Source organism: Dermochelys coriacea, chromosome 20 (assembly GCF_009764565.3).
Source record: "Dermochelys coriacea isolate rDerCor1 chromosome 20, rDerCor1.pri.v4, whole genome shotgun sequence".
NCBI lineage: Eukaryota > Metazoa > Chordata > Testudines > Dermochelyidae > Dermochelys > Dermochelys coriacea.
Genome location: NC_050087.2, coordinates 14,909,849 through 14,926,939, shown reverse-complemented (window position 1 = coordinate 14,926,939; position 17,091 = coordinate 14,909,849). Strand labels below are relative to the sequence as shown.

General features: G+C 57.0%; 1 protein-coding gene across 1 annotated transcript in view; it reads left to right on the top strand.

Annotated features, from left to right (window-relative positions):
- LOC119845818 (complement C3-like) overlaps positions 1 to 17,091 on the top strand; it is a 46,428-nt gene that overhangs the window by 20,187 nt on the left and 9,150 nt on the right. The window contains 15 exon segments of the mRNA XM_038378646.2: positions 20 to 159; positions 1,200 to 1,412; positions 1,904 to 1,970; positions 2,576 to 2,665; positions 4,295 to 4,498; positions 5,843 to 5,918; positions 6,699 to 6,858; positions 7,044 to 7,139; positions 7,645 to 7,795; positions 8,679 to 8,842; positions 12,133 to 12,291; positions 12,652 to 12,711; positions 13,093 to 13,183; positions 15,726 to 15,777; positions 16,782 to 16,869. Of these exon segments, the coding sequence (XP_038234574.1) occupies positions 20 to 159; positions 1,200 to 1,412; positions 1,904 to 1,970; positions 2,576 to 2,665; positions 4,295 to 4,498; positions 5,843 to 5,918; positions 6,699 to 6,858; positions 7,044 to 7,139; positions 7,645 to 7,795; positions 8,679 to 8,842; positions 12,133 to 12,291; positions 12,652 to 12,711; positions 13,093 to 13,183; positions 15,726 to 15,777; positions 16,782 to 16,869 (1,811 nt within the window).

Sequence of the window (17,091 nt, the reverse complement as noted above, 5' to 3'; positions counted from 1 at the left end):
GACTCCCTTCCCATTGCAGGGATCTGCGTGGCCGAGCCTTATGAAATAACGGTGATGAAGCAGTTCTTCGTTGATCTCCGGCTGCCCTACTCCGTGGTGCGGAACGAGCAGGTGGCCATCCGGGCTGTGCTGTACAACTACGCACCCCAGGCTCTCCAGGCGAGTAGAGATCAGCCCTGCCCTGGCGGATGGGTGGAAGATGCCTGTTGGTAAAGGAAGGCAATGGGAGTGGTGTCTAGTGGTTAGAGCAGGGGAGGGTGGGAGTCAGGACTCCTGGGATCTATTCCTACCTTGAAGAAGTGAGAGCAGTGTAACCATTAGCAAAGAGGAGCCCAGGACTTCTGGGTTCTGTTGCTAAAGGTGGGATGGAGTGTGATCTAGCGGCTGGTGCTGGGAATTAGGGCAGCTAGGTTCTCACTGTGAATAGCTTGCTTCTTCTCTCTCTGACTCAGTTTCCCTGTCTATAAAAGGGGGCTAATTATATTTACTCACCTCCGGGAGGAAGGGTTAATTAACATACACTTGTGAAGCGAGTCAAGTTTTTTACATGAGGAGGATGAATGGTTAATTGGCTATGGATGAAAAGGAGATTTGTTGTGGAGAATATCACTGCCTGGACTGAGGTTATCAGTGACATACTGAGGTGAACATAAGAACGGCCACAGTGGGTTAGATCAAAGGTCTGTCTAGCCCAGTATCCTGTCTTCCAACAGTGGCCAATGCCAGGTGCATCAGAGGGTGGCGGGGTAGACTGGGGTGAAGGACACAATGGGGGCCTGGAGGGTAAGACACTTAGAAGTGAGACCCCAGCCACCAAGTTTGCAGTGTGGATCAGAATGCTCCTCTACCTACCACAGTTCTGGAGTGTCCTGGTTCTGATCCACAGCGGAGATTGGAGCCAGACACATAGTTTTAATCTGAATCAGAACTTTCCCATAGCTTGTGGAGTATTTGGATCCAGGCTTCTGGTTCTGACCTATAATGGAGACCGGGGCCAGACACGCAGTTTGGATCTGGATCAGAACTTCCCTAGAATGTGGAGGTATTTGGATCTGGGTTTTTGGATTCTGGTTCTCACAAGGTCTAGGCACTTAGCCTTACTTTGAGTGCTTAGGTGGTTCCTGGAGCAGTGCCAGCTGAACCCACGGGACGGTTTCCCCCAGCGTGGCTAACGAGATTGCTTGGCTTGTGGCTCGCAGATCCGGGTGGAGCTGATGTACAATGAGAAGATCTGCAGCTCCAGCAGGCGCGACAGCCGGTTCCGGCAGGAGCTGGTGATCCAAGCCGGAGCCTCTCGAGCCGTCTCCTATGTGATCATCCCCCTTGAGCTGGGGGAGGTGGAGATCGAGGTGACAGCAGCCATCCATGGGCTCCCCATTGCAGATGGCGTGAAGAAGAAGCTCAGGGTGGTGGTAAGTGTCAGAGACAGATGGCTACAAGTCGCGGCATCACCTGACTGGTTAGTGCTGCTGCTTTTAAGCTAAGTATGGATGGGCCTGTTCAGAATTTAGCTGAGAGACCTCCAAGGAAGAAGTGGGGGTAACTCAGTAGGGGATGGTGCTAGGGGCAGTTGCACTGTAATGAACAATGTGGCTGGCTCAGCCAGAGGTGCTTGCCCCTTGGAATTGTCCCTGGTACTAGGGGGAGGAGGGGGTATTGTGCTCCTGGGATGCTGGGGCTCAGTAGGGGATCGACTTGGGGGTCCTACTAGCTGATGCCAGTGTGGGAGAGTGGCTAGGAGTGCCCACCAGCCTGCAGTGTCAGTTCTCTGCGATTGGTCTGTAGTTCCCAGAGCTGGGGGTTGGTATAAGGATAATCAGGGGGTGGGTGAGGCAGAGATCTCGCCCAGTGTGCTCCCCCTCAATGAGCAGTTTGGCCCCTGTCTGGCTTTTCTCTCCTGCAGCCTGAGGGCATGAAAATCTTTAAGAATATCAAGAGTGTCCTGCTGGATCCGATGGCCCGCGGCTCAGGTAGGGCCTGCTGGGGCATCGCCCCTGTGGGTCTGAGGCTCTGCTTTGAAATCCCCCCCTCTGGAGATTTGGTTGCTTATCAAATGTGTCAGGAGGAGCTGGTGGCTTTATGGTTCCACGTACTCCCCAGAGTCACAAGGCACCGTGCTGCGCTGAGTGCGATATGATTGCCTTTAGTGGCTGGGCTGCAACTGATAACAGCCTACCATTGCAGCCAGCTCATGGAGCTAATCCTTTAGCTCAAGTGTGCCTCTGGGGATCTAGCCCAGCTAGCATGAGGGGTGGTAGGGGCAAAGTACAAATCAAATGAGAGCAGTTTAAGGAGGTGAAATGTTTCTGAAGGTTGTCTCCATAACCAACCTCCCCCACCCCCGCCCCAGCAACTTGTATGTTTCATGGCAATATGGGAGGCCCCAAAATTGCACACTGGAAGATAAACCTCTGTTCCTAAAATGCCCTAAATTGGGGGCCTTCTTTGGACACTGCAGGGCTCTGGGTAACTGACCAGAAGAGCCGCTCCGGGCACTCTGGTCAAAATCGCTCACCAAGCCAACACTGTTACGTTCCGGGGGTGCTTCCCTCGGTGACCCATGTGTTTCATGCAGCCTCTGGGGAGCAGCTGGAGACAATCGCGCCTGTGGACATGAGTAACGTGGTTCCCAACACCGAGCCGGTGACCTTCGTCAGCGTGAAGGGTAAGGCCTGGGGGTGGAGGGGAGATAGGCAGAAATGGGTACAGGAGAGAGCTGCTAGTGGGGTAGGGAAGATGGCAGCAAGAGGTCCCCATCCACCACGTTTGAACCCGTTAGCACCAGGATCGAGGGCTTTTTCGCCCGGCAATGGGCACTTCAGCTGTTTCTGATCAGCCCTCGAATCCCCCTCTGCATGGCTAGAGAGACAACAGTCCCTAGCTTTCATCAGGCACTTTACAAGGCCAGACAGTCTCATTAGTCCAGGAGCGGTTGGAGGAAGCAGTGGCAGATGCTCTAGGGTGACCAGGTGTCTGGTCTTCGACTGGAACGCCTGGTCAAAAAGGGTCTCTGGTGGCTCCGGTCAGCACTGCCAGTGGGGCCGTTAAAAGTCCGGTCAGCAGTGCTGCGGGCCTAAGGCAGGCTAGTCCCTACCTGTCCTGGCTCCGCATTGCATCCTGGAAGTGGCCAGCAGGTCCGGCTCCTAGATGGGGGGTGGCCACGGGGCTCTGCACACTGCTCCCACCCGAGCACTGGCTCCACACTCCCATTGGCCAGAAACCCCGGCCAATGGGAGCTGGGGGGGGGCAGTGCCTGCGGGCAAGAGCAGCGGGTGGAGCCTCCTGGCCCCCCGCCTCAACCCCCCTGCCCCAGCCCTGAGCCCCCCAAAACTGGAGCCCCCTCCGGCACCCCAAACCCCTCATCCCCGGCCCCACACCAGAGACCGCATCTCCAGCCCAGAGCCCAACCCCCTGCCTCAACCCACAGCCCCCTCCTACATTCCGAGTCCCTTGGCCCCACCCCCCAGCCTGGAGCCTCCTCCTGCACCCCAAACCCTCATCCCAGCCCCACCCCAGAGCCCGCACCCCCAGCCGGAGCCCTTACCCCCTCTTGCACCCCAACTCCCTGCCCCAGCCCAGAGCACCCCCCCGCACCCTGAACCCTCATTACTAGCCCCAGCCTGGAGCCCGCACCCCCACTTAGAGCTCTCATCCCCTCCTACACCCCAACCCCCTGCCCCAGCCCAGTGAAAGTGTGTGAGGGTGGGGGAGAGTGAGCCATTGAGGGAGGGGGAATGTAGTGAGCGGGGGCAGGGCCTCTGGGAAGGGGCGGGGCCTCTGGGAAGGGGCGGGGCTAGAGTATTCAGTTTTGTATGATTAGAAAGTTGGCAACCCTAAGAGGCTCCCTAAAAGTGTGTGTGTGGGGGGGGGGGCCACTGGCATCTGAACCATGGGCCCATCTCCCATTCTGCTCCTTCCCTGAGGCCCTGCCCCTTCCCCAAGACCCCACCCCCCACTCTCTCCTCTCTGTCCCCTCCCCATCGCTCACCCTTACGGCCGGTAAAAAGTAATGGGGCCATGGCACCCCCTGTTCTGGCACCCCTGGTTGGAGGGGACAGCGCCCAACAAGGTGGGGAGGGGCCTGGTCTTGGTGTTGGGGGGTAATGGGAGGAGGGGGCGGGACTAGGGGCATGGGGGGGAAGCGGCTGAGAAGGGGGCTGGCTTTGAGGGGTGGGTGTGGGGCTTGATGCCCACCAGGGCAAAGGAGGGAAGGGGCTGGGCTGGGTGAGGGCTGAGTAGCAGGGGGTGGGGAGGGCTCTGCCCAGTTCTCACCCTCTCCGACTGGCCTGCCCAGGGGACATCGTGGGCGACACGGTGGAGAACTCCATCGACGGCGCCAACTTGAAGCACCTGATCCAGGTCCCGGCAGGCTGCGGGGAACAGAACATGATCGGCATGACCCCCGCTGTCATCGCCACCCACTACCTGGATAGCAGCCAGCAATGGGAGAGGCTCGGGGTGGAACGCAGGGTGGAGGCCATCAAGTTCATCACTCGGGGTGAATCTCTCTCTGGGTCGGGGGGGGGAGGAGTTGGGCCGGGCAAAGAGCAATAGCTCGGGGCTCCTGCTGTTCTGGATGCCCTGTCCTGCCCCCGGGCACTGAGCCACCCTGGCTGAATTGTCTGAGTAGAGCGGAGCTGGCTGGGAGCCCGGGGTCTGTAGAGGAACTGGGTCCCAGTCCCTTGAGGAACCTGGTGGATTAAAAGCAGGGGCCTGATTCCCAGTTCCCGTGCTTGGGGCAGGGACCGAGTGGGCAGAGCTTTAAGCCCCCTTGGTGCTCTCCCTATTCTAGGACTGTGCAGGGCCTTTCCTGGCCCCTGGTGTGAGCAACAGCAGCCTTGGGGCTGCTCTGATTTACTCTGGTATGGGAATCAGGGATTAACAATATTGCAGCGTGCTCTGGCCACACCCACAATTTGCCCCCTCCACCGGGAGGCTGGGAACCAGCCGAGAGCAAGACCCTGCACTCCAGCTGGGATCACCCCTTCACAAGGGGAGTCTCAGGGGTCTGTTACACTCCCTGTTATGACCTCATCATGCAGTTAGAGGGGGCCCACACATAAGTGGAAATCAAGCCCCAGTTCTGTAAAGTCTGCCCCAAAGCAAATAATGACAGGTTTCAGAGTAGCAGCCGTGTTAGTCTGTATTCGCAAAAAGAAAAGGAGGACTTGTGGCACCTTAGAGACTAACAAATTTATTTGAGCATAAGCTTTTGTGAGCTACAGCTCACTTCATCCGATGAAGTGAGCTGTAGCTCACAAAAGCTTATGCTCAAATAAATGAAGTGAGCTGTAGCTCACAAAAGCTTATGCTCAAATAAATTTGTTAGTCTCTAAGGTGCCACAAGTACTCCTTTTCCAAAGCAAATAGGCAGCCGGCAGTATCTGGGAAGCACCGAGGCAACAGGCTCATCCTGTGTTGCTTACGACATGCATTGCACCAGCATCAGTCGCCTTGTGGCAGTATTGCTCAGTGTCAGGGAGACTGAGACGCAGCATCTAACCCAAAGGGGATGGAAATGTGGGTACTTGTGGCTAGGTCCTCAATCCTGGGGTGGGGGGGTGGAGATGCTGTGGCAATCTGCACTTTCCTTGGCTAGCAAGGAGTCCCGGGAGCTCATGAGATGGAAGAGCTACAGAGAGGTCTAGTGGTATCAGTGGGGACTGGGAGTCGAAATGGGGACTAGCGGTCTAGAGCAGTGCGGGGGTGGGCCTCAGAACTCCTGGGTTCCATTCCCAGCTGCGGGAGCAGAGCGTGTTACAGCAGGGCTGAGCACCTCAAACTGGGAATCCAGATTTTAACTTCTGCAGCTCAGGCCCCGTCTCTGATCTCTTGATTTCAGGGTACACCCAGCAGCTGGCTTATCGGAAAGCAGATAACTCCTATGCGGCCTTCACAAACAGACCAGCGAGCACCTGGTAAAGCATGGGGCGCGGGGGGCAGAAACGTGGTGGGAACTGGGGCTGAGCTGTTGTCCTAACACACATCTGACTTCAGAGACTTGCCACTAAAGTCTCCCTGGCGTGGGACCCAGAAGACCTGGGTTCAATTCTGCCTCTTCTGTTGACAACTCCATGTGGGACCTTGGGCAAGGCCCTTTGTCGATCTGGCCCGCAGGTTCCCCGTCAGTAAAATAGGGTTCGATTGTGAGCCCTTAGGAGCAGGGACTGCCTCTGGCTCTGGGACTGTGCAGCGCCCGGCGCAACGTGATCCTGATCTCAGTTGGGGTCTGGGTACCACCTGAAACAACGCAGAACCCCCTCTCGGTCGGGGTCTGTGCAGTGCCTGGCACGATGGAGCACCCCGCCTCAGTCGGGGGGTTGTGCAGTGGGCCCATTATCATGTGGGTGCGGGGACCCGTCTTGGTTGGGATCCTGGGCAGTGCCCAGCCTGACAGTGAGGTGGGGGTAGGGTGTGATCTCAGTTGGGGACTTCTAGGTTCAACCATAAAACAGCTTATGGTCACTGTTTAGATTAACAAACGGTTAAGAGCTGTGGCAATAACTGGTTGAGAGATTATTAGAGTTGCCGGCTTTTATACGCAGCTGATAGCAATCGATATGGCATGCGACTCATCTCCGTGGCGTATTAACCCATTACAAAGGTACCCTTCATTTAAAGTGTGACCCACATTAATATGGGGTCAGGGCGGCTGGCTGCTTCTCCCCTGCTCACCCCAAGCCTTTCCTCCCCGGCAGGCTGACGGGCTACGTGGTGAAGGTCTTTGCCTTGGCCTACGAACTGATCGCTATCGACCCCGAGGTGTTGTGCGGGGCTGTGAAGTGGCTGATCCTGCAGAAGCAGAAGCCTGACGGGGCGTTCAAGGAGGATGCCCCCGTGATCCACGGGGAGATGGTGGTGAGCGGCTCACCCTGGGGGGCTGGATCTGGAGCTGGTGTCACTTTGCTCCATTATGGAGCAGCGGCTCGGGAGATCGGGATCCGGGTTCCGAGTTCGGGCAGCCCCTGGGAACGGGGCACACAGGGCGTGGGATGCGGAGCCTTCCGGAAACCCAGCCTTTCCTCTGGCTCTTCTCTCGCTAGGGAGGGTACCAGGGTTCGGAGCCGGACGCTTCTCTGACGGCCTTCATTGTCATTGCTATGGTGGAGGCCAGAGACGCCTGTCAGCGGTATGTGGAGGTGAGTCATGCAGGCAGCATGCGTGGCCAACGAGTCTAGCATTTTTTCGTGGCATTTTTTCATCTAGGGACAAGAATGTAGGACTGGGGGCTAGCGACCAGGGGACTGGGTGTCAGGACTCCTGGGTTCTATTCCCAGCTCTGGGGTGGGAAAAGATGGGGCAACAGGACTCCTGGGTTCTATCCCAGGATGATCTGGGAGGAGAGTGTGGGTCTAGTAGTCAGGACAAGGGGCTGGGAGTCAGGATCTGTGGGGCCTGGTAGTTGGAGTAGGGGGTCTGGGAGTCAGGACCCCTGGGTTCTATCCCATGATCTGGGAGGAGAGTGGGGATCTAGTCAGAAGAGGGGGCTGGGAGCTAGGACTACTGGGTTCTATTCCTGGTTTTTCTGCTGATTCACCTTTTAACTTTGGAAATGACTTCCCCTCTCCGTGCCTCAGTTTCCCCAGTCGACGCTGTCTCCCTTCTGGGTTCTAATGTGGTCTCTGGGGTCTCGGTGCCTTTCAGAGCTTGGGCAGAAGCATCACAAAGGCTGGAGATTACTTGGCGAGGCGCATGAAAGACCTGAAGAAACCCTACTCAGTGGCCATCACGTCCTATGCGCTGGCGCTGCTGGGCCACGCTGAAGCAGGAGACAGGCTCATGGCGCTTTCCACGGGTGAGTCTCTGGCTCCAGAATCCACGTCTGCGTCTCAGGTGGGCAGCAGGAGAGACGCTGAGACAGAGCAAGCCATTGGGCTGACTAGCCTCGTATGCCCCCTCTCCTTTGCTGTGTAGATCAGACCCACAGGCCCAGCTGGGCTGAGAGCTCCCCCAGCACTGCACTGGGTCAGAGCCCTGGGCCCGGCTACGCTGGTATCTCCTGCTATCTCAGCCTAGGCAATGAGTTTTTTTTTCCCCCAGGGTGCTCTACCCCCGCTCTGCCCCATGGCCCTGCCCCTACCCTACCCTTCCCCCAAGGCCCCACCCTCGCTCTGCCACTTCCGACCCATGCTCCGCCCCCTCCCCAAGGCACCCACCCACCTGCTGCTTGCTGCCCTCCCCCAGACACCAAACAGCAGTTTGGCAGCGCCTCCGATCAGCTGTTTGGCAACGCTTCCGATCAGCTGATTGGGGGTGCCGCCGAACAGCTGTGGCTGGTGAGTGTTGAGCACCTACTTTTTTTTCCCATGGGTGTTCCAGCCCTGGAGCACCCACGGAGTCGGTGCCTATTCCCCTCAGATGAGACCAATAGTCCCACCTTGCCTTGTGTCTCCCCCCCATAACTACACCACCGGGATGATTTAGTTGGGGATTGGTCCTGCACTGAGCAGGGGGTTGGACTAGATGACCTCCTGAGGTCCCTTCCAACCCTGATATTCTGTGATTCTATGATCACACCAATGGGCCCATCCAACCTGGTGTCCTGGCTCCCTGCCCCCAAAATCAAGCCAATGGGCCCACCCAGCCCGATACCCCTTCCCGCTCCCAGACGCACCGGGCTATTATGTGCTAGCTGCCAGCTGTGTATGTGACGGGGCGGGTCCCTCGCTGCTCTGCAGGAGGAACGCACTGGGCCGACCCCCAGTCCCGTCTCTACTCCATCGAATCCACCTCTTACGCCCTGCTGGCCTTGCTGAAGCAGAAGAGGTTGGAGCTGACGGGGCCCATTGTCCGGTGGCTGACGGAGCAGCGGTACTATGGAGGAGGCTACGGCTCAACCCAGGTAAATATCACCACGGCAGATCCCCGACCCAGACCCGAGGTGGGCCCACGTGTGACATGAGAAATGGCAGGTGAGGATCCATCTGGCAGCTGGCTCTGCTGAATTAGCCCAGCTGCTGACTGCAGCATATTGCCGGGGCCAGGGCATCATCCCATCTCTGGGTACGTCTCCTGGCATGGGGCTTCTATTTGTCCCATGGGAGACTATACCACATCCTAGGGAGGCTTATGTAGTGGGGTGGCCTGGCCCTGCAGATAGGGGAAAGGACTGGGAGCCAGGATTCCTGGGTTCCCTTCCCAGCTCTGGGAGGGGAATGGGCTCTAGGATTAGAGCAGGGGGGCCTGGGATCCTTCCCAGCTCTTCCACTGTGTTACTCCGCAACCTTGGATACGCCCCTTTCCTTCTCCGAGCCTCATTTTCCCCCCCTCTGAAAAGCAGTGATCCCCCACCACCACCCTTTGTAAAGCATTCCCCTCCCCGAAGCCCAGCCTGTGGGTGCTCAGTGTGTCCCTCTGGCTCTAGGCAAGCTGCCAACGTCGCAGGTGATGGGAAGGGGCTCTGCGGAGCTTCTTGCTAAAACCCCATGGGCAGATGGCCGTGAGGTGTGGGCCATTGCCCTGCTGCTGGGGCTTGGGCCTTCCCCCTGCCAGCTGCCAGGAGTAGGGTACACCCCCCCTCCTCCTGTCCCGCACCCCTCCCCAGGATCACCCCCCTCAGACTCTTTGCCACCGCTGCCCCTAGGAGGGCAGACATCTCCTTTGGGATCCCCCAGCCCCCGGAGGGAGATATGTTACCCCAGAATTACCCCCTTCCAGAACCTTTGCCCCCCTTCCAGAGCCTTGCCTTCCTCCCCAAGGAGGGGTTATGCCCCTGCCCCAGGATTATCCCCTTTCCAAAGCCTTCGTCTCACACCCCCATTCCTTGCCAGCCTCCAGCACTATCTGTACCCCTCCCAGTTCCTAGGAAGGCCTCTCCCACACTCCCTTGCCAGGTGGTTTGCTATCAGCCCTGTGTTCTGCATGGGAGACAGACGGTTCTTTGTTCCAAGGGGGAAGCGCAGCCCAGCCACCCTGGGTTAATCACAGACTGAGGGGGCAGCTGCTGTGGGAGCCTCTTGTTAAAATCTTGGCAGCAGCTCACATGAACACGTGGCTTGGTCCGGTGAGATTGAGATAGGCTGCGTCTGAACCACCTGCATCTTGGGTCAGGCCTCACCCCACAATGCGCAAGCAGGGCCCAGTGGATCCCATGAAGCTCCAGAATCTGCCCCAGGGTCACAGAATCGTGCCACAGAATCTCAGCTTCTAGCCTTTTGTGGAAGCTGCCAGCCAAGTGTCACCCAGGCAGCGCTGCCTGCCTGAGTCTTCAGACAGTCTGACATGGCTGTGGGAGAAAGGAGCTGACCTCTGGCTATCCCACTGGGGTGTTTGAACCCTCAGGAGCTAATGCTGGTGATGGAGTATTATTTGCTCCTTTTTTGCTGTGGCTCACCAGAAGTATGTGTTCACTCTGGTCCCTAATGATGGCAACCCACTGACTAAAGCAGGCAGTCCACGGAGCATGTTGCAGAGCCCAGAGAATGACTAAGGCATCTTCCAGGAAGGCCTTCTTCAGCCTAACAGAGTGATAGGGCTCAATGCCAGGATAACTGGGTGACATTCCCTGGCCTGTGAAATCCAGCAGGTCAAACTAGATGGTCTAATGGTCCTGTCTGGCCTTATGGTTTGTTCTTGTTCTGTGTTCCTCCACTAGATCAAAGCACCCTTTAGAACCCGGGGCTCCTCCACCCCACAAAGGTGCTTTACACACTGACATCAAGTCACCTCTTGATCTCTCTGAGAAGCTGATTCAGCTTCTTCTGTGTCTCACTAAAGGCATTTTCTCCAGCCCCTCGAATCATGTTTGTGGCTCTTTTCTACCCGCTCCAATATTCCCACGTCCTTTGTTGCACACACCAGAACTAGGTGCAGCCTCCCCCTGCGCCGCCCCTTCCCCCAATGCCCCCCCTTCCCCCATGCCCCACCCCCATGCTGCCTCTTCCCCTGATGCCCCGCCCCCATGCTGCCCCTTTCTGCCGATGCTCCACCCCCATGCTGCCTCTTCCCCTAAGGCCCCGCCCCCATGCTGCCCCTTCCCCCAATGCCCCGCCCCCATGCTGCCTCTTCCCCCAATGCCCCATCCCCATGCTGCCTCTTCCCCTGATGCCCCACCCCTGCACTGCCCCTTCCCCTAAGTTCCCACCCCTGTGCTGCCCCTTCCCCTAAGGCCCCGCCCCCACGCTGCCCCTTCCCCCAATGCCCTGCCCCCGTGCTGCCTCTTCCCCTGAGGTCCCACCCCCGTGCTGCCCCTTCCCCTAAGGCCCCGCCCCCATGCTGCCCCTTCCCCCAATGCCACGCCCCCATGCTGCCTCTTCCCCTGATGCCCCGCCCACATGCTGCCCTTTCCCCCAATGCCCCGCCCCCATACTGCCCCTTCCCCCAATGACCTGCCCCCGTGCTGCCCCTTCCCCGATGCCCTGCCCCCATGCTGCCCCTTCCCCTGATGCCCCATCCCCCGATGCCCCGCCCACATGCTGCCCTTTCCCCCAATGCCCCGCCCCCATACTGCCCCTTCCCCCAATGACCTGCCCCCGTGCTGCCCCTTCCCCGATGCCCTGCCCCCATGCTGCCCCTTCCCCTGATGCCCCATCCCCCGATGCCCCGCCCACATGCTGCCCTTTCCCCCAATGCCCCGCCCCCATACTGCCCCTTCCCCCAATGACCTGCCCCCGTGCTGTCCCTTCCCTGATGCCCCGCCCCTGCGCTGCCTCTTCCCCTAAGGCCCCTCTCTTGCACTGCTCCTTCCCCCCAAAGACCCCACCCCCCACTCACTCCTCTCTGCCCCCTCCCCACTGTGGCTTGCCATAAAAGTGATGGGGCCATGGCCCCCTGGCCCCCACATTCCAGCACCCCCAGTGCAGCGTTTCAGTCTCACCAATGCTGTACGCAGAGGAAAACTCCCCTCCCTGCTCTTAGTCACCGCTCCAAGGAGTAGCACAGTTCTCCTTTGTGGCCGTGGCGTAAGATTTTCTCTCTTTTACTCTTTTCCCTTTTTAGCGCAAATCGCCGCCACCCCTGTCCGCCTCCTCGGGGCCCCACCTCCTCAAAGCCGTAGTTTCCACTGGTCTCCCTAGAGCCGCCACTGAATTTCTAGCCGCCCTGCACCCCATCCGCAGTGGTCTTGCTGCAGGGTTTGCTGGGCGTTCCTCTGGGTCCTTGTGTATTAACCCCTTTGCCCCTTCCTCGCGACAGGCCACGATCATGGTCTTCCAGGCTCTGGCCCAGTACCAGATGGATGTGTCGGAAACCAAGGACACGGCCCTGGACGTTTCCATTAACCTGCCGGGTCGGAGCAGGCCGCTGCTCTGGAGGATCAACCGGGATAATGCCATGGTGGCCCGGACGGAGCGGGTAAGTCCCAGGGGCGTGGAGAGGGGGGACCGGGCTGAGCGCCCCGCATGGGTGAGGGTGAGATGAGGGTGAATGGCAGCAGGAGTTCCTGTTGCCGAGCAGGGAAGAGCAGGCATGAGGGGTCGGTGGAACGGCAAGGGGATGGCACGGTCACCGTGGAGAGAGACCATGTGGAGGGTGGGAAATTGGCCACGTGTGAGGAGGCAGGGCTGGGGGGTGGCCCTAGGGTGAGGGGGTGCCATGGGCAGGGGGCAGCTCCTTTCCCCTGCAGAAAGTGGGGAAACCCAGCCTTACTCGGGGAACAAACCACTTGTGTCTCGGACAACATGGACGCTAACCTACCTGCTTTCATCCCCACAGACCAAGCTGACCAACGGCTTCACCGTCTCTGCCAAGGGACACGGCAAAGGGACCCTGTCGGTACGTATGGGCCGCTGAGATCCCTCCCGTCGGCCTAGGGGGCTCCTGGACGTACAGCATGTGGCTCTGAAAGCCCATTTCCCCAGCTGGCAGGGATCCTCCTGGATCTGAGGGGGCAGCAACCACCCCCCAATCTCAGTGCTGCCCACCCTGCTGGATGGATCTGAGCAGGGCTGCCGGGCAATGACATGCTTTGGGGAGGCCCCATCCCTTGTTCCGTCTCTCTCTCCGTCAACCCAAACTTCTCTCAGGTCTGGCCATTTCTATCTGGCCCCCGGAATCCTGCGACAGCCTGGATTTGCCCGAGACCCCTCCCCGTAGACCCCCGGGCCAGAGCAGCCTGGTCAATATCCGTCCCTTCATCGCCCCTTTCTTTCCCAGGTGATGACGGTTTATTACGCGCCCCTGACGGAGGGGGCAGCAGCCTGCAAGAAGTTTGACTTTAGCGTCTCTGTGCAAAGGGCACCTAATGGTAAAGACCTGGGATTCCTGATCAGGGGAGAGGGGACTGGTTTGAGGGGTGCCAGGCCGCAAGATGGCTATCTATACCCCGGTGAGAAAGGGGTTAACCTCCATGCAGCTTACCCCTTTTCTAAGCTGACTGAGGAACAGAGCCCTGTCACCAGGCCTCAGCGGGTCACAGCTGAGAATGCCAAATTCAGGATAAACTGGAGAAAAACTAGAGCAGACTCACCTCCCACTGGTGGTTATTCTGTCACGAGATTATAGCAAGCCAGTAAGAAAAGTAAACTTCCGTCTCACCACCCAGGCACTAGACTTTATGATGAGTGGTTACTGAAAACCAATTTAATCAAACTGTAGGGTCCTTCTAATCCCAAGAAATCAGCCACTTAGCCAGGTCAATCTGTAACTCAGATTTTACCCAATAATCATCTTGATGCCAATCCTGTAGTAACTAAAACTAAAGGTTTAATAAGAAAAGAAGAAAAGAGAATAATTGTTAATAGATCATATACATACAAATAATTGCAAAGTCCTGTAGCAACGATGCAATAGACCGCTGGCTTGTAAAGTCTCTCTGGGAACTTCCAAAAGATTGGAAGGGCTTCAGTCCATATAGTTCAAAATGCTCCTTCTAATTGTAAATCCACAGACCAGAGAATCAGGGCAGGAAAGTGGCAAAATGAAGCTGTCTCGGGTCTTTTATCTCCTCTGCCATGTGCCTAGGGACGTGCTGTCTCTGTTTGTGCAAAGTGACTGGCCTGAGATGGAGTCTGGCTCACATGGACATATCACCCCTCCTTGGGAAGTTTGATCATTCACAGGGGCAGCCATTGCCTGCCCGTTGTTAGAGTGAAGTGTCCTTAATGGGCCATCACCACACAGCTGCTAGCCTTGATGTAAATCTTATCTGGTGGGTGTTACCCAGGAATACAGCACATGTGTAAAATACAAGTCCCTGGCCAATAGTCATAACTTTAGGTACACAGATGATACATGCATATAAACAGGATAATCCTACTTAGCAAATCATCACTTTTCCATTGACACCTCATATGACATGCTTTGTACAAGACTTGTTGCCATTGTGTAACCCTGGCATTATCGTTCATCGGTTCAGACAGCATCACAAGCCCCCCTGTAGGGAAAGACCTTGTAGATTTGCTTCTGTCTCCATCTTCAGAGTCACTGTGGGGGAAGATCTGGGCTTTATTTGGGACTGAGGCTGTTTCAGAACCGGGCTCCAGCTGCTTGCTTAGGGCTTGCTTGGAGCAGGGGTGCATGGGCAGCATTTGAGCAAGGGGTTCTCCCAGAAATTGTCCCCATAGCTCCTGATTAGCCGGGAGCTGCAAGGGGCTGGGGAAGCAGATTGGGGTGTGGATGAATTTCCCCACTAAAAGAAAAATTGCTTCTTCAACAGGCTTTGATCTCAGAACCTAATTAGGTCCCAGTGTGGTGGGGGAAGTGTTAGCCACTTAGAGATGGGGAAACTAAGGCACTGGTCACTGAGCAGCACTGTTGGGTATAGAAGCCTGGCTCCTATTTCCCACCTGGGCCACTAGACCCCATTCCCCTTCAAGGATAGAACCTAGGAGTTTTGATTCCTAGTCCCTCTGCTCTAACCATTAGACAGCACCCCTCTGCCACAGCTGGGACTAGAACCTAGGGCTCCTGATTTGCATGCGTAACCACAAGATCCTTTTTCTTCCCATGAAAGAAGCAACTGCACTTGGCAAACAAACTAGTCACAATTGACACTTCCCTGGAAAACTGTATCAGAGATTGAAAAGATTAGGGCTGTTTATGAGAAGGAAGGAACTGAGGGGATGTGATGGAGATGCATACAAAGGAAGGAGCCTAGTCAAGGACCCGTGTTCAATTCTGCTCTGCCACAGATTCCTGTCTGATCTTGGGCTGGTCATTTAGTCTCTCTGTGCCTCAGTTTCTCTATCTGGAAATGGGGGGAAATGGGACTTCCCTCCCCCACAACGAGGACAGACTGTGAGATGCTCAGATAGTATGGTGATGGGGCCCGGAGAAATACTTTGGAGAAAGAGGAGAAGTCCTGTGTGGAAAGAGCAATAGCCCGGAGCTCTGATCTAGTGCTTTTCATCAGTGGATCTCAAAGGGACAGATATTTAAAGGTCTTTAGGCACCTAGCTCCTATTGAAACCAATGAGAGCTAGACACCAACGTACCTTTAACTGTCAGGCCCCAGGCGCTTCCCAAAGGAGACACAAGGACAAAGAGGCACTGAAAGAGAAACAAGTAACCACATAGGACAGATGAGAATCATGTCGCTTAGATGAGCGACTGGGTGATGGGAGCAGGATAAGGACCAGTGTAGCTGGGATAGTTTGGTGCCCATCTTGTGTGACTGTCTGTAAGTGGGGAGGGGGAATCCCGGAGGAGGGGGGAGTCCTCCCCTAGGAATAAATTTGGGATGATCCTGGTGCGTTTCCTCTCCGGAACCATTTTTAAATGCGTCTGCGGGGGGCACCAATGATGAGACAGGAATGTGACCCCCCTGCTGTGTTGATGGGTCTTTGCAGCCAAGAAGCCGGAAGGAGCCCTGGCCTCTGTGTTCATCCAGATCTGCATGCGGTGAGTCATTCCCGGCGGCCATCACCCCCGCCACAGCCGCCCCCCACCCTAGAATGGTGGAGAGTGTGTCAGATCCTGGCTTGAGGTGTGTGTCCATGTCTCCGTTTAGTGCAGCAGCTCTCAAACGGTGGATCACGACCCCATTTTAATGGGGTTGCCAGGGCTAGCATTAGACTTGCTGAGGCCTAGGGCTGAAGCCCTGAGCAGTGGGGCTCAGGCTTTGATCCTCCATGCTGAGTGATGGGGCTCAGTTTACAGGGCCCCTGCCTGGGGCTGAAGCCCTCAGGTTTCTGCTTTGGGCCCCTGCCCTAGGTGGTGGGGTGCAGGCTTTGGCCCACTATGCTGGGCGGTGGGGCTCGGGCAGACTCAGGCTTCAGTCCCCCCTCCTGGGGTCGTGTAGTAATTTTTCTTGTCAGAAGGCGGTTGCAATGCAATGAAGTTTGAGAACCCCTGGTCTAGTGATTACTGTCCCTGTAACAATAATAACCAATAGGAGTTAGGCACCTAAATACCTTGGAGGATCTGGAACCTGGGGCCTACAACCTGCAGCAGCCAGCATGATTTCCAGTCCCACCCTTTCCCCCAACCCCGTTCAGCTTTCTTTTCCTGGCTATAGCGCCCACCCCAAGGCCGGCAGATCTCCTTGGCTGCACCCCAGCTGTTTTGGGTACAAGCTCCAGACTACCCCCTAAAGGGCTAGTACACCCCTCCGCAGCCCCCCAAGGGGTTATTTTTTGTGTGGGGGGCCTCCAGGATCTGCTTTCCCCACCCCCTGCTGTTCCCCACGGAGGTCTGTCCGGCAGCCATTGATGCCTGAATTGGTGCTACTTGGGATCCACGCATCCCCTCTCCCGCTGCAACCAAGAAGGGCTGTGGAGGCAGTCAGCTGGACTAGTGGCTTTGTCCAGCCAGCATCCACTGGTCAGTACCGGTGGCCTCCAGAGAGGATCCACTTTGTTGCCTGGTGGATGTTTTCCTAGCCAAATCCCCTCTGCGTCCTCCAGGTTCCTGGGAATGGTGGACTCCACCATGACCATCCTAGACGTCTCCATGCCCACCGGCTTCTCTCCAGACATGGATGACTTGGATAAGGTGAGCCCCACCCCGTCAATGCGTAGGGAGTTGGCTGCTCCCCTGGGACCAACCTAAGAGTGGTGGTGGTGGTTCAGACAGGGGTTTTAACCTCTTCCATGCCAGGATCACACACACAAATTTAGCAATCTGGGGAGGGCATCACAACCTCCTGATGCTTGTTGGGTCATGACTCAGGGGCTTGGTGCCTTTCACCTCTTGGCCATTCTCGGCACAGACTGG